Below are 15,103 nucleotides of genomic sequence, written 5' to 3' on the forward strand. Positions count from 1 at the left end.
CCACTTGCACGCGGCCACAGCCCCCCGGGGGCCGCCGCCACGCGGTCGGGTCCCGGCACCGACTCGGCGGCCCGCGCGGCCGGCGCGCCCGGCCCCGCCGCTCGCTCCGCGCGCCCCCCTCCGCCTCGCCGCGCCCGCCCGCTCGCTCCCTCCCGATTTGGGAAGGCGGCCGCGGGGCGGGCGGGGGTGGCGGGGGAGGGGCGGGGCGGGGGAGGATGACATGTGAGCGGCGCGCCTGAGGCAGGTGGAAAGGCGAGCGGCATGGAGCGCGTAATAAGAGAGTTGGAGTCGGAAAGAGCCGCCCCAGTCGCCGGGGAAGCGGGCGGTCAGTGCGGGCTCCGGCGGCCCCCAGGCTCCGCGCGCCCGCCCCCGGCCCCCGCGCCTCCCCGGCCCGGCCCCTAGCCCCCGCCGCCCCGCGCCGGCCCCGGGCTGCCCCGCCGGGCCCGGGTCCGAGCCATGCGCCGCTGAGCGCCCCGCGCGCGCCCGCCCCGGACCTTAGCCGGGCCCCGGCCCCCCCTCTGCCCGGCGCCGCCCATGGCCGAGGCCCCCCCGCGCCGCCTCGGCCTGGCCCCCCCGCCCGGGGACGCCCCCCGAGCCGAGCTGGTGGCGCTCACCGCGGTGCAGAGCGAGCGGGGCGAGGCGGGCGGGGGCGGCTCCCCGCGCCGCCTCGGCCTTCTGGGCAGCCCCCTGCCGCCGGGCGCGCCCCTCCCTGGGCCGGGCTCGGGCTCGGGCTCCGCCTGCGGCCAGCGCTCCTCGGCCGCGCACAAGCGCTACCGCCGCCTGCAGAACTGGGTCTACAATGTGCTGGAGCGACCCCGCGGCTGGGCCTTCGTCTACCACGTCTTCATGTGAGTTTGCGACCCTGCGCCCCTTGCCGCGCCCCCGTGCGTAGACCCCCGCGCGGCCCCTGCCCGAGCCCGGGGCTCCCCAGGGATGGTCGGCAGCCATGACTCCGCCCCCCGCACCCCCCCCCCCCCACCAAGTTGCCGCGACCGACCCTCCTCTCTACCCCCAAGCCTGAGCCCGATTTCTGATCCCCCGGTCTGACCTTAACCCTGATCCCCAGGTCCTGATCCCCGCTTGACCTCGCTTCTGACCTCCCCACCGCAACTCTTTATTTTCATCCTGATCTCCAACCCCTGCTCCTCTGTCCCAGGTACTCCCCACATCCAGCTTCTGGTGCCCCATCCTCTCTGCATTCCGGAGCCACTACAGCGGGGTCCCGTTTCCTCTTCCCTGCCTGTCTCCTTGTGCCCCAGACACAAAAGGAACCATTGGCCCCCACACACTTTCTGTCACCATCTCCCCAACTTTGTTGGCAGAGTGGGCTTCCCCCCGGGCTCCCCTTGGAGATGACCCTGTCCAGGAATGGCCTCCACCCCATTCTGGGGCTGGCCCCCCATTGTAGGTGTTTGGGGGTCCCCGTGAACCACCTGAGCCCTGACACTCGTGTGTGCTGTATGTCTGTCTTCACCCAGCCTCCCCTCCACCGTCAACTCCCCAGTGGCAGCAGCGGGCGGCCCTGCTAGCTTGCCCAGCTCGCTGGCTGCTGCACCAGGCCTGGCGCTGGGCACCCTGGGGAAAAAGAAAGAGGAGAGGGGTAGGTTTGGAAACACTGACGCTGCGGGCCCCCTCCTCCCCCTTGCCGGGCTCCTACAACTTTCAAAAACACTGACCCCTCTTGGATGTAAAGAGTGAATTTTGGCAGCTTAGAGCTCAGTCTTGGGGGACGGCCTGGCCCAGCCGGGAACATGAGAGGCCCCGCGGATATCAGTTGAAGGGCCGGGCCTGGCGCTGGGACGCCCGGAGGTGCCCGAGAAAGACCTCTGGTCCCTGGAAAATGTACCGATATTAATTCCTTATTGCTGCTCTCAGAGAGGGCTCTCTGGTCTTGGGGTCTCCTGGGTGGTCCCCTTGCCTACCCACCTGACTGTCAGACGGTCTTTCTGCCTTGTCTGGCTGGCCCTGTGCCGGAATTTCCACCTGTGTGTGGTTGGCCCGTCTATTCATCTCTCCCCCTAACTGTCCAGCCGTCCCTCTGCTTGTCTGTTTCCGTCCCTCTGTGTGCCTGCCTGTCCATCTGTCCATCTGCCTGTCCACCTGCCTCACTCTTCTACTTGTCTTTTTCTTCCTGTCTTTTGGTCTGTCTTCCTGCCTGCCTCTGCCCCATCCTAACTGGGCCCACAGAATTTCAGAGGTGCAGGGGAGGAAAATGCTAGCAAAAGAGCCCCCCACCCCCACCCCGGCCACAGGGAAGGTGGAGGAAAAGAACTCTCTCAGCCAGTATGCTTGGGGGCAGGGGTGGGGATGGGGGTGGAGGTGTAGCCTTGACTTTGTGCAGAGACCCCCGCTGGGCTAGGCCCCGGGGCAGAGTGGAGTTTGTCAGGACATGAGGTCAGGTTTAGGGTCATGGTCAGCTGTTAGGAGTAGTTCAACCCCCCCCCCCGCCCCCCTCCCCCCCGTGCCCATTGGGAGGGTCCAAGCTGAATATTTTTCGAGGCAGAGAGGACTGCTGGAGTGATGACAGTACAAGGGACAGTGGAGGCAGGTGAGAGGAGCAGGGGGACGGCTAATTAAGGGTGGTTGTACTGCTTGCATTGCAGCCTGGGGTGCCCAAGGAGGCTGAGACACAGACAGTGCTGTGCCTTCCATGGGCTCCTCTCGGGAGATGACTTGTCCAAGGCATGGCTGGGCCTGGGGAAGCCAGTTGACTTCTGGGGTGGGGGTCTTTAGTCCCGAGGCCTGGCCTCTCAGTCTCCACGGGGGTCACTGGAGGTGAAGGACCAGCCTCATGTCACCTGGCTAGTCACTGTCTTTGCCTCCTCTGGAAGGGCCTCTCCTTCCTCTCCAGGAGCTAAATCCGCTGGCACCTTTGCCCCACATCCTGCCCTTTCCGGATGCCAGGAATGCCCTGGCCAGGGGCACGCTTATTCTGACCACTTGTGCCCGGGAGCCCAGGGATGAGGCATCTCAGGAGCTCTGAGGAAGGAAATGCAGTGTGAAAACATCCAGACATTTAGGAGTTCTCAGAGAACTGGTCATCTAACTTAGAGATCAAAGGAAGTGAAGGGTTGGGAGCCCCACCTCTTGTGTGCTGTGTGATCTTGGGTTGATGGCTGGGCCTCTCTGACCTTTTAGATGTCTCGGCCATCAAAGTGGTTAGAAACCCCAACCTGTGGACCTCCCTCTTGGATAAGGTAATAGGTGGGAAAGAGCTTGGTGAGCTGGAAGGGTCTGAGTGTAAAAGATGGATGTTATTATTGGGGCTGGTGGAGGGGGCCCACACAGGCAGCCTCTCCCATTCTCGAGGCGCTCCAGGTGTGGGGTTTCTTTCTCAGTCACTCACTGTAGGGTCTTGGCTGTTCTTGCCAGGAAGTGCTTCCTGCTGTTGGACTTCTAGCTCTCCTGCTGCACTGTTGGTCAAATCCTTTCCCCACTCCACAATGGCGCTCAGAGGCAGCTCAAGCGTAGGGGTTCCAATGTGCACAGTTAGCAAGCACCCCCTTCCCAGAGGCTCAGGCCCAAGTAGGAGGGCCCTGGAAGAAAAGCCTGGAAGAGGAGGGCTCAGAAGGAGGGAATTGGGGTGAGCTGGGTCTGTTCACCCCAGGCGACACCGCCCTCACACCTGCCAGCGAGGTCCTCCTGGGCCCCGCACCTTTTCTGGCACCGAGGTGTGGGAGATTACCCAGAAGACAAGCCCCGATTTTTCCTCTCCTGCCAGTGCAGCTGTGGCCTCTGGGAAGTGGGGACCGCTAACTCTGGTCTTCTCCTTACTGAGGTCCAGCATGAGGGATTGTGGGCCCATCTCTGAGCTCTCTCACCTCTCTTTAGGCTCCCAGTCCTCTCAGCCAGTCCCTCCTCTGCATCCCCAGCCTTTGACTTAAGCCCTCAACCCTTTATAGACCCTGCTCTCTGAATTTTGAGAAATACCACATCACTGCCCATCCTGCTTCTTGAGCCTTCGGGAAGGATGCTCACCTCCTTGCTGCATTCTCTCAAAGGCCACCCCAGCCTCCCTTTTGAAGCCAGAGCGCTGGAAGGGGCTGATACAGGGCAAGGCCCCATCACTTCCCATCTTCCCCGCGCCACTGTGAGACTGGCTGCTTCCAGCCCCCAGCTGCCCAGCACTTTCTCTATGTGAAGGTTTACACTCTGTAAACATCCTCCTCAGCCTTGTCCCTGGGGTCAGAAGCTGTGGGAATGGGGAGGGGAGGAGGTGGCCGCCGCTCCTGGGGCCCTAGACTCCTAATCCGGGAGTCCTCCAAGCTCCCACCCTGACCATCTGAGAAAGATCACTGCCTGGGTTGGAAATAAGTCCAGCAGAGGGGGCCCAGAGCCCTCAGGCATCCCCACTAGGTGGGTCCTCACATTTTGACAGCCCATTTTGCTTATGAGAAAACTAAGGCTCCCGAGTCAAACAGTGAATGAGAAGCAAATGCAGAACCAGACGCAAAGACTCCTGACTTCCTGTCCAGGACCGCCCCCTGCTCCCTGCAGCCGCCTGGGTTGGCCCTTGGAATTTGAACTGAAATTTCTCATCACGCATGGAGCATCGGTTATGTGGCCGGGCACCGTGCTAAGTTCTCTCCGTAGACCACGTCCTTGAGGAGGGTACTGTTCTCCTCCTCCTTTGACAGATGGGGAGATTGAGGCTCAAGAGAGGTCACTGAGGAGCCTGCTCAGAGCTAGGTCGGACTCAGAGCTGTCTTTCTCCTGCGACTCGGCTTCGGCAAGCAGCCCAGCCCCAGGCCCAGCCCCAGGCGCGGTAGTCCTGTGTCAGTGGTTTCTCTGGCCCCAGCACCCAGCACACAGGCAGCAGGGGGTGGGCAGTGACAAGGGTTTGTGGGATTGGGTGGAAACTGCCCAGCCTCACCCAAGGCAGTCATACTTCTGCTGTTCACGGCTTTGCACACATGTCCCCGCGGCACGCTCAGCGGCCTGCCTCATGCACACGCTCACTACAACTTGGACACCCACGGCCGTGGATGTCACACACGCACCTACAGCAGGCATCCAGTGAAAGGAAACCTAATGCACAGCTGTGTCCACTCTGCACTCGCTTCGCAGACACACACCTGGGCCTGCGGCCCCAGCCCAGACCCGTAGGACAGAGCGGAGTTGACCCCACTCCCGAGTTTTCTGCCCCCCGCCTGTCCATACCTGCGGGGCTGCCCTTACAGGTCTGTGTGTATTTGTGCGTTTGTCTGGGAGGGCGGCCTCAGGCCCGCGTGGGAGCAGCGTGGGTGGCCTCCTAGAATTTTGCTGGCCTTTGCTTCCCCCGAAGGGCCCTCTGAGGCCCTTCTGCCCAGGCCTGCAGTGTGCTGCTGGGTACACCAAGGCACGGAAAGGGGCAGATCCGTGGTATGACTGTGCCAGGAGCCCAGGCCTTCTGCCTCCCAGGTCAGGATTTCAGATGACAGTGTTCCTCACCCCCCCCCCCCCGCCCCGGGCTGATGCTCCAAGAACTTGGCCTGATGCTGGGGACAGCCTTGGAGCGTGACCCCAATTTTTTTGTGCCGCTGTTTTTAAGTTCTTAATTCTTTTGTCTGGTCTTTGTGAGGAGGGGGCGAATGGAGAGACCATCCTGCCAGCTTTCTATCCCTTCTATTCCCCACCCTCCCCCTTAGGTCCCTTTGCACCCTCCTGCCCGAACTCTCTTTTGGGGGTCACTGGAGCAGGTTAGATTCCTCACTGCTACCCCACCCCAACCCCATAGTACATTCGTTCCTGCCGTTGAGGAAGCCGTGCTGAATGACTAACTTCAGTCTGTATTGCCGTGGAAGCCTAGATTCTTGAATGTTGGAGCCAGGAGTGTTTCAAGAGGTGATTATTCTTGGGCTGATGGCAGCACTTTGAGTGGGTGATTAATTGAAGTTTCTCTGAGCCAGTCAAGGGAGCTCAACCCGCCTGGGGAGCAGGAGAGAGGAAAGCTCTGCAGAGTCTGTGGCCAAGGCCTTGCCCCTGCTCCAAAGGAGGCCACGCAGGGAGCTTCCCCGACTCGGAGCGGCTCATCACCCTTCCTCCCCGCACCACACGCACGGGGGCCGTTGCGCAGGACTGACCCTCCTATGGGCCAAGGGGCCCAGCGGGGAACTCTGGGGGCAGCCCCTCTCTAACACCCCCAGTGTGGGAGTCATGGGGCTGGGGTGGAGAAGGGGGCGACGTGTCCTGTCTCCAGTGGCTGCCCCACCGAGGGTTAAGAGCATGGGATCTGAGCCGGACACATTTGGGTGCACTTCTGGTTCTACCCTTAGCGGTTATGCGCCCTTGGGCAAGTTACTTCACCTCTCTGAGCTTCAATTTTTATCATCTGAAAGCTGGGAATGACCATACCAGCCTCTGGGATAGTCAAGGCCAAGTGGGTTAAAGCACCTGCTCTGTGCCCTGCATGGGCCGCAGCCACGGGCATGGGCACCGGCTTATTGTGTTGTTGTCATTTTCACTGTTCTTCCTGGGGAGGGTCCGACCGGGTGCTGGCCCAGTAGGGGGCAGAGTGTGAGCTCTCCGCGGGGGTCCTGAGGGCCCCAGCCTGAGCCCCTTCCTGTGGTCCCTCATGTAACCGCATTCACCTCTGAGCAAAGTGAGGCCGGTGAGAGGGTGCCACCCACCTATATGCTACCTTGTACCAGGTCACGTAACTAGTGAAGGGTGGTGCCAGGACTCCAACTTGGATCCTTAGGACGCTCTCCACCAGGCCTGGGGGGGGGGGCGGGGCACAGGGAGACAGACCTAGGACTGGCACCCAGGGAGAAGGCTGCTCAGACTGTCTGGCCACTGGCCTTTCCTGCTTCCTCTCCCAGGGACTGGCGGAGAGGTCTGGGGGGTAAGTGTGAGCATGTCTGTGTGGTGCGGGGGGAGGAGCGTGTATGCGACAGGGTCACCGTCTGGCGAGGCAGGCTGAGGTGTGGGCCTCGTTAGCAAACCCTGCAGCGAGCCTGGCCCCAGGGAGATGGAAGAACAGCCATGGTGCTCAGGGGGACAGTGGGGGGGCTGCTGGGAGAGGAGGGCGATACCCCACTCTCTCCTGAGTGTATCATCCTGGGGAATGGGGACAGGGAATCCCAAAGGTGATTCAGAGATCTCAACACCTGCTGGGAAGGTACCCACCCCCACGCCACCCCAATCCCCAAGCGTCAGTCTCCTCCCCTGTAAAATGGGGCTGAACTGGAAAGTGGACCATTCAGGGCTATCAGGCGCAGAGTGATTCTGGAGGGCCGGAAGAGCCACTGTATAGACTCTGAGTGTTGCCAGGCGAGGACCTGGCAGTCTCCAGCACCTTCTCCCTGGGCCCCTCAGAGGACTGGGAGCACCAAGAAGGGCACCCAGGAGGCTGGAGCACCCAGCTGGGGCTCTAAGGGGGTGGGGAGAGGGTGCTGGTCAGACCTCTGGGGCCCCCATGAAGTGCCCCTAGGACTCCAGGCTTTCTGGGCAACTCTCTCCCTAGGGCAGGATCTTCGTGCCCTGGGGGTTGGCACCTGGTGGGGGGTGAGGAGGGAATGGGAGGGGCAGCCCCAGGCAGCAGACTAATTGGGCTGGGAATCTGTGGGCAGCGCCTGAGGGAGGGAGGCAAAGAGAGCTGGAGCTCAGCAGTTCCTTCCCTCTTTCTTACTTCTTGATTTGGGGAAGAGTGGGTGGAGTGGGGTCTCTGGCCTAGGGGCCCTCCCCAGTCCCTGCAGGGAAATCTGGGGGGTACTTTCTCCTGACTCCTCAGACATCTAGGCCAGGCAGGTGGGAGAGGGAGGAAAGCTTGCTGGAGATCAGTGGAGCAGGGCTCCCACTGAAGCATAAGGGATGCAGGTCAGACAGCAGGAAGGACTGCCCAACAACCAGGAGGCAGAGCGAATTCCCTGGGGTGCTCTTTCTAAAGCTTGGGGACCCATGTCTAGCGTGGCTGGACAAGATCTACTCTGCTAATTATCCTCGGCAAGCAAGCGGTACCCCTCCCTAACAGTGTGAGAATGGAAAACAGAGACTGCTCCCTGGAGCCCAGCTCTGGGGGCTGGGGGGAGAGGGGTCCAATCCGGTATCTTTTGGCTTTGGTGGGAGGGGGAGGTGGTCACAAGCTACCTCTCTGCCACCCTTCCTTCCCTGCCACTCCTCCCTGGGAGCCTCAGGCCCGTCCAGGTCACCGTCTTTGGGTTTATTTTTTGCTGGGCTAGGCTGTCCCCTGGGAGGGGAGGGGGCAGGGAGCAAAGGAGGGGAGAAGGAACAGCTTTGTCAGCACAATCCCGGGCGCCTCTGCTCCTGCCCTCCTTGGCCTGGCTGCCACCCTCTTCCGGAGAGATCGGTCCCTGGGCCCAATGGGGACCCAGACCCCTGCGGGATGTCCTTCCCTGGGGCACAAATAGGCCTTTCTCCCCTCACCGCTTCTCGTTTTGTCCTGCGGCTAGCTTCTTTTCACACATGGGGAAACTGAGGCCAGGAGGAGAGACCCGATTGCCCGAGGACACAGCACACGCGGGCCTCCTCAGTGGATGGGTGTTGTACTGTAATCTTCCAGGACCGAGGAATGCCTCCCTCTGCATTCCACCCCTGATTTCACTCACTCGTCTAATTTCCCGACTTCTGGGGATCGCTGGAACTCTGGTGGGAGAGACAGAGGAGGGACGGAAGTGTGACCCGGGCTGGGCTGGCAGAGGGAGGGAGGTACAGCCTGGGGATGCAGTGAAGGCCGCCCAAGCTTGTCGGCCCTCTCCCCTCTGCCCTTCATTCCTCTTTCTGTAAAAAATAAATTAGCCCTATTTTACAGACGGGGGAATGAAGGCCTAAAGGCAACATAGCTGCTAAGTAGTGGAGGGAGGATTCACACCCACAACCTGGTTCCCTGGGACGCTGCCACGTCGCCCCTGAGGGTCGAAGCCTGTTGGGCCTTCCCTTGCGGAGCCCGCCCTTCCCTTGACTCTCGGGCTCTTCTCCTTCTGCCTGTAGAATGTTGGGGTTCCTCGGGGCTCTGCCCTGTGTCCTCCTCCCTGTACAGAGTTTTTGTGGCGGGGGGTGGGGGGGCGGGCTCATGCCCTCCTGTGTCACTGGGAGTCATCTCTGTGATGACAGCCTGCCCCTCCGCAGTTCCAGCCCTGAGCTTCCTGTGGACTCCTTGCCTTCTCTTCTGGTGGGCACCTCAAACTCAGCCTCTCCCTCCAGCCTACCCTTCCCCAGTCTCCCCTGACGGTGACGCTCGTACCCTCGCTGCCCAAGGCAGGAACCCCTTCCTCAAGCATCCTTAGTGACCCACGTAAGCAGCAACTTGTGTCTCCAGCACGTGCTGTTTAATGCTCTCTCTGCTTTCCCCTCGCCCTGAAACTCCCTCCCCTCGCCCATCCGTCATCTCAAGAACTCCTGTTCGCCTCTCAGCTTGAGGACCACCTCTTCTTGGAGTCACTCCCCACACACCCCCACCCCAGGCTCAACAGGGGGCCCTTCCCCAGAGCTCCGCTCCGCTGGCTTCGCTCAACCAGCCCTGCGTGTTCTTCTGGACGCTTCTGCACCAGGATTGTGAGGTCTGGCCGGTGGGGGCTGAGCACGGGCCTCGGCGTGTGGTTGGTAATTTGTAAATGTTTGCTGAGCCAAGGGAATAAAGGTGGCATTGAGGCGGTTGGAAGGATGAGAACGGTTTTGCCAACTAGAGAGAGGTTGGAATAAGGACCCCAGGTCCTCTGTGCGCAGGCACGGAACTGGAAGCTTTAGCGATTTTTATCCTGAGTGCATTCCACGTGGAGGCAACAGCGAGAGCAAAGGCTCTGGGGTGGAATGCTCTTCCTCTACCCTTTCTGCCCCAGGATCTGCAGAGTCTGTTGTTGTGTCCGCGGCCCTGAGGGTGGAGCCTGGATCATCAGGCTATGGAGGTAGACTTTGCCCTGTGGGCAGTGGGGGACAGCCAGAGGCAGTGGCAGGACCGGGAGGTGCCACTGGCTGGAAGCCTGATTTCTTCCCAGGAGCTAGTGCTTTGCAAACACCTTTGTTCCCATTTTGCAGATAGGAAACTAAGGCTCAGAGAGGAGAAATAACTTGCCCCAGATCACACAGCTTGTCCACGGGGGAGCCAGGATTCGAACCCACGTCCGTGTGGCCCCCCGCCCAAGCTCCGGATGTCGCTCAGATACGTCAGCAGACCCATGCGGTTCTCAGTGGCCTAAGGCAAAATTGAAGGAAATAAGGACAATGTGATGACTTTTTCATAAAGCTAAATTTATTCCACTTAAAGGAGTTTTAGTCTGAGATTATGTCCTTTCTTTTATGAAATGATGGGGCTGGGAATTTTTTTCAAATGTCCTTACTTGGCAAAATAAAAAGTTGACAACCAGTCCCCAAGTGTTTTTGGGAAATTTTACCCGTGCGTGAAATCCTTGAGTCTGGGCGACACCCAGCCTCCTCCCTCCTGAGCTCGAAGGCCGGAAGAGTCTGGGTGGGATGGAGGGATTAGGGGGATGGTCAGTCTCCACTACCCATTCCTTCTGGGCCTGTGCACCCAGAGTGCAGTGAGGACCAGCTCGGGCTCTAGCCAAGATTGGGCTGGGGGTGGGTGGGGACAGGGTCAACCACAGTCAGGGTTCACCTGTCAGTTAAGGGAGCACTGGGGAGGGGCGCCTGAGTGGCTCAGTCGGTTAAGCTTCCGACTCTTGATTTCAGCTCAGGTCGTGATCTCACAGTTGTGAGATCGAGCCGCGACTCAGACTCTGAGCTGACAGCACAGAGCCTGCTTGGAATTCTCTCTCTCCCCCCCCCCCCCTCTCTCTCTCCCCCTGCTCGTGCTCACTCTCTCTCTCAAAATAAATACATAAGGGGCGCCTGGGTGGCTCAGTCGGTTGAGCTTCCGCCTTTGGCTCAGGTCACGATCTCACGGTCCGTGAGTTCGAGCCCCGCGTCAGCCTCGGTGCTGATAGTGTGGAGCCTGCTTGGGATTCTGTCTCTCTCTCTCTCTGCCCCTCCCCTGCTAGCTCGGGCGCAAGTGTTCTCTCTCTCTCTCTCTCTCTCTCTCACTTGATCTTAGCCAAAAGGCTGAGAAGCGATGTCCGTCTCTCTCAAAATAAATACAAACAAACTTTAAAAAAGAAAAGAAAGAAAAAAAAGATATCTCAGGTATTGTGCCAAATGTTTTCCAAATATCACTTCATTTAATCCTTCCAAGAGCCCTGGGGGTAGGTACTATCATTACCCCACTACACAGAAGAGGACACTGAAGCGTAAAGGTTAAGCATGTGCCTTTGTCACACAGCCAGTAAATGCTGCACACCCGGGAGGGCGGGAGTTTAAGCCTGAGCGTGCAAGGACTCTGGGGTGAGCGGGTCTTCAGGGCCGCAGTCAGTGTGTGTGAGGGGGCGGGGTGGGGGGGTGGCGCGGTGGCGCTCACAGTGTACATGGGGATGTGGGTTGGGATGGGAAGGCCACCTTCCTGCTGGGTGGCCTCCAGCGGTCACCTTCCTCTCTGAGCCTCAACCTCCCTCTCCTACTATGTCTGTCAATAATAAAAGAGATAATAATAGCAAAGGCTTACCCATCATATTATGCCTGACTGGCCCTCATGGTCCTGCAGCCAGTATGAGAACCAGCTGCGCCTCAAAGTTCATGGTCTTGTCCTCCACCCCAGTTCTGCGCTGGGAACTTGCTCTCTCATTTGGGAAGCCTTCACTGGCAATCGCTTGGGGCCCGTCACTGTCCCAGGTGCTGGGGACAGAGTAGTGAATCAGACCCTCCCTTGGTCCCCGGGGAGATGTGCCAGAAGCTGATGGTTGTCCGGGGAGTGCAGAGTCCTGTAGGAGCCCAGCACAAAGGGGCCAAACCCAGCCCTAAATTGGGCATGGCTAGGAAGGCCTCCCGGAGGAAGAGGTTTAAGTCGAGCCCTACAACATGAGTAGGAGTAGTAGTTAACCAAGCCAAAAGGAGCATGGAACAGCATTCTGGGCAGAGGGACTAGCATGGGCAAAGCCCAGAGGTGAGGCTGACCATGGCATTTGCAAAGACCTCCAAGAGGTCAGGAGAGTGGGAGCCTGGAGGGAGCAGGAGGTATGCAGAGAAGAGGCTGGGACATGAGCTGAGGGTGTCAGGCTGAGGAGCAGTGACTTCCTGGAGGAGAAGGAAGGAAGTGAAGACAGGAGTACCCTGGGCAGATTGGTATTTTAGAAACGCCTTTGTGGATCTCCAAGGAGGATGGTAAGGGGGGAAATTCTGGCAGGGAGCCACGGGGATGCCATCCACTTGGCCTCTTTTTCCCTCTGCCCTCCCCTCCCCTTGGCCCAGCCCCCTGAGTGGCTCCTCTGGAGCTGCCCACGAACTCTGCCAAGGCCTGACCAGACCTGGCCTGAAGCCCTAGGACTTTGCCTGTAGGGAAAGTTCAGCTGCTTATGCAAAGCCTGGCCTGGGGGAAGGTGTGTGTGGCTGAGCTCAGGGAGCCTTTGGAAGCAGAGGGGATGGGTGCAGGCCCGGAGGCTGTCTGCAAGGATGTCTGGGGATAGGGCTTAGGATCTATGCGGGTCCCTAGAACAGTGGCCTTAGAACAGGCTCGCGAGAACACCCAGGGGTTTGGCCCAGCTAGTGGTGCGGTGTCCTGGAGGACAGAGCTCGGGTGGCCCAGCCTGCCCCACCTCTTTGTCCCCTCCCTTTCTTGCAGCTCAATAGAGTGTGGAAATCACCGGTCTCACCCCATCCCCTCATTCTACTGATGGAGAAACTGAGGCCCAGAACAGGGCATGGGCTGAACTTAGGTCAGTGGCAGAGCTCAGATTGCAGCCCAGCCTAGCTCAAAAGTCTCAGTTGTCCCCAACACCTATAAATAACAGTGAAAAACTTTCTGCAGTGAAAACTTTTCTGCAGAGCTGACCGGGGACCCGGTGCCTTCTGGGTGGTCTTTGGCAGGCCTCTTCACATCCCTGAGCCTCGGCCTCTGGGTCCAAAATGCTACCTTGGGGTGCCTGGATGGCTCAGTCAGTTAAGCATCTGACTCTTGGTGTCAGCTCAGGTCATGATCTCACGGTTTGTGGGATCGAGCCCCAAGTTGGGTTCCACGCTGTCAGCGAGGAGCCTGCTTAGGATTGTCTCTCTCCTTCTCTCTCTGCCATTTCCCTGCTCATGCACGCTGTCTTTCTCTCTCAAAATAAAGAAATGAACTTTAAAACAAAACAAAAACAAAAATGCTACAAAAACAAAAAGGCTACACCCCCTCTCCACTGGATGGTCCACAAAGCACTTAAAGCCATGCCTGGCCCATTGTGGGGCTTAATTAATGTTTGCTCAGTGGAATCCCACTGAGTTCTCCCAACAACCCTGGAGGAGATATTGTTACACTATTTTACACTGAGGCTCAGACAGGAGAAGTGACTTGCCCAAGGTTATTCAGCTGGAAGTAGCTGATATGGGGCTGGAGCCCAGGTGTCCAGGCACCTAAGACCCCTGATGGACATGGCCCCAGTTTGGAGCCTCTGCTCTCAGTGCGTATCAGTTTAGTGTCCCAAGCAAGACCCAACAGTCAGTTGGGCAGAGTGTGTGTGTGTGTGTGTGTGTGTGTGTGTGTGTGTATGGTAAGCTGGACTGGCCTGAAGGCTGGAACTCAGCTCACATCAACCCCTGGGCCTCCATGCTTGGGCAGACTGCAGCTGCTGTCCCATGGGGAAGGGGACCCACTTGCCCTTCTGCACTGAGGGTTTTTTCTCTTGGCTGGTTAGGGAGAGGAGCTGGCTGTGGTGTGACCAACAGGGCGCCTGCCCGCCCCTCTCACACTGGGGTCTGGCCATCTAATGCTCTGCACATGACAGGCATGGGATGGGCACTGGGCTGGGGAGAGGGATTTGCACTCTCCTAATCCGGGGACTGCAGCCCTCCTCTGTCTTGGCCAGGGCCGTGGGAGAGGTTTGTCTCTGCCCCCTGCCCAGTGGCCCCAGCTCAGATCCCTGGCACATACCCAGCTCCTCTGCTTGGGGCCTTCCTCTGCCGTACTCATGGTCTTCACCCTCCCACGATTTGAGCAGAGTTGAGACTTATGGGGGCAAATGCTGGGGGCATTTGGGGCTCACGGAGACGCCGTGTTGTGTAGCACTTGGGGCTGAACAGTGGGGCGATATTGAGGGGGTTAGGGCTCACATTGGGCAGAGTTACGGGCAGGACCTGATGGGGTGCAGAGCTGGAGTGTTTGGGGCTAATCCTGGGCCACCCCTTCCTGGAGAAATTTGGCTATAAGTCAGGGAGGCAAATGTATGGGCTTGCACACACCCCCCCCCACCCCCGGGCAGTAAACATAGCCGTAGCCCAGGAGACTGGCCCAAACATCCCGGCCCCCCCTACGGTTATTTATACCAGGACTCCCTCTCCTTCTCAGGCCTGGTCCGGCCTCTCAATCTACTCCTGAGCTAAGCAACCTGAGTTGAGGAGCCAGACCCCTACCAAGGCAGGAGGCTACAGCTGCAGGCTGCTTGAACCCCACCAGGGGCTGGGCACTCATCACCTCCCAACAGCTTGTATTGAAGGCACTGGGTCTTACAGATCATAAATGTGCTCAAGGAAGTCAAGGTCTGGGCAGGAGGCAGGAACCCTGGATTTACTCTAAAGTGCTGTATGACTATGGTCACTGACACCCCATAGCCTCAGCATCTATGCTCAGTAAGAGGGAAGGGGCTAGATTAGTGCTTTGCAGACTGTTTTAAGCAGATCTGGTTCCCTAGATGAAATGTGACACAGGAGGGCAATAGATAAAACATATCAAAGCGGGCACCTGGGTGGCTCAGTCGGTTAAGGGTCTGTCTTTGGCTCAGGTCATGATCTCCCAGTTCATGAGTTCAAGCCCTGCATCGGGCTCTGTGCTGACAGCTCAGAGCCTGGAGCCTGCTTCGAATTCTGCGTCTCCCTCTCTGCCCTTCCCTTGCTCATGCTCTCTCTCTCCTTCAAAAATAAGAAAAAAACATTAAAAAAAAAAACAAACCATATCAAAGCATTGCCACCCTGGGTGGATTCAAAGGTAGGGGCTCAGAATCCTACCCACTCAGCCTGTCTGGCTCTGCATACCAGCAACCCAGTGCCTATACACAGCCATGCTTATTCTAGAACACATTCCAGGTAACCCTGAAGTCCCCCGACCCCTAAATCCCTGTGTCTGTGCCAGGGCATGTACAGGCCTCTT

At 59.0% G+C, this 15,103-nt stretch overlaps 1 protein-coding gene across 1 annotated transcript in view; it reads left to right on the forward strand.

Annotated features, from left to right (window-relative positions):
* Nucleotides 1-534: 534 nt before the first annotated feature.
* KCNQ4 (potassium voltage-gated channel subfamily Q member 4) overlaps nt 535-15,103 on the forward strand; it is a 51,466-nt gene continuing 36,897 nt past the window's right edge. The window contains exon 1 of the mRNA XM_042996787.1: nt 535-848. Coding sequence (XP_042852721.1) covers nt 535-848 — 314 coding nt within the window. The remainder of the gene's footprint in view (nt 849-15,103) is intronic.

This window comes from Panthera tigris, chromosome C1 (genome assembly GCF_018350195.1).
Source record: "Panthera tigris isolate Pti1 chromosome C1, P.tigris_Pti1_mat1.1, whole genome shotgun sequence".
NCBI classification, from domain to species: domain Eukaryota; kingdom Metazoa; phylum Chordata; class Mammalia; order Carnivora; family Felidae; genus Panthera; species Panthera tigris.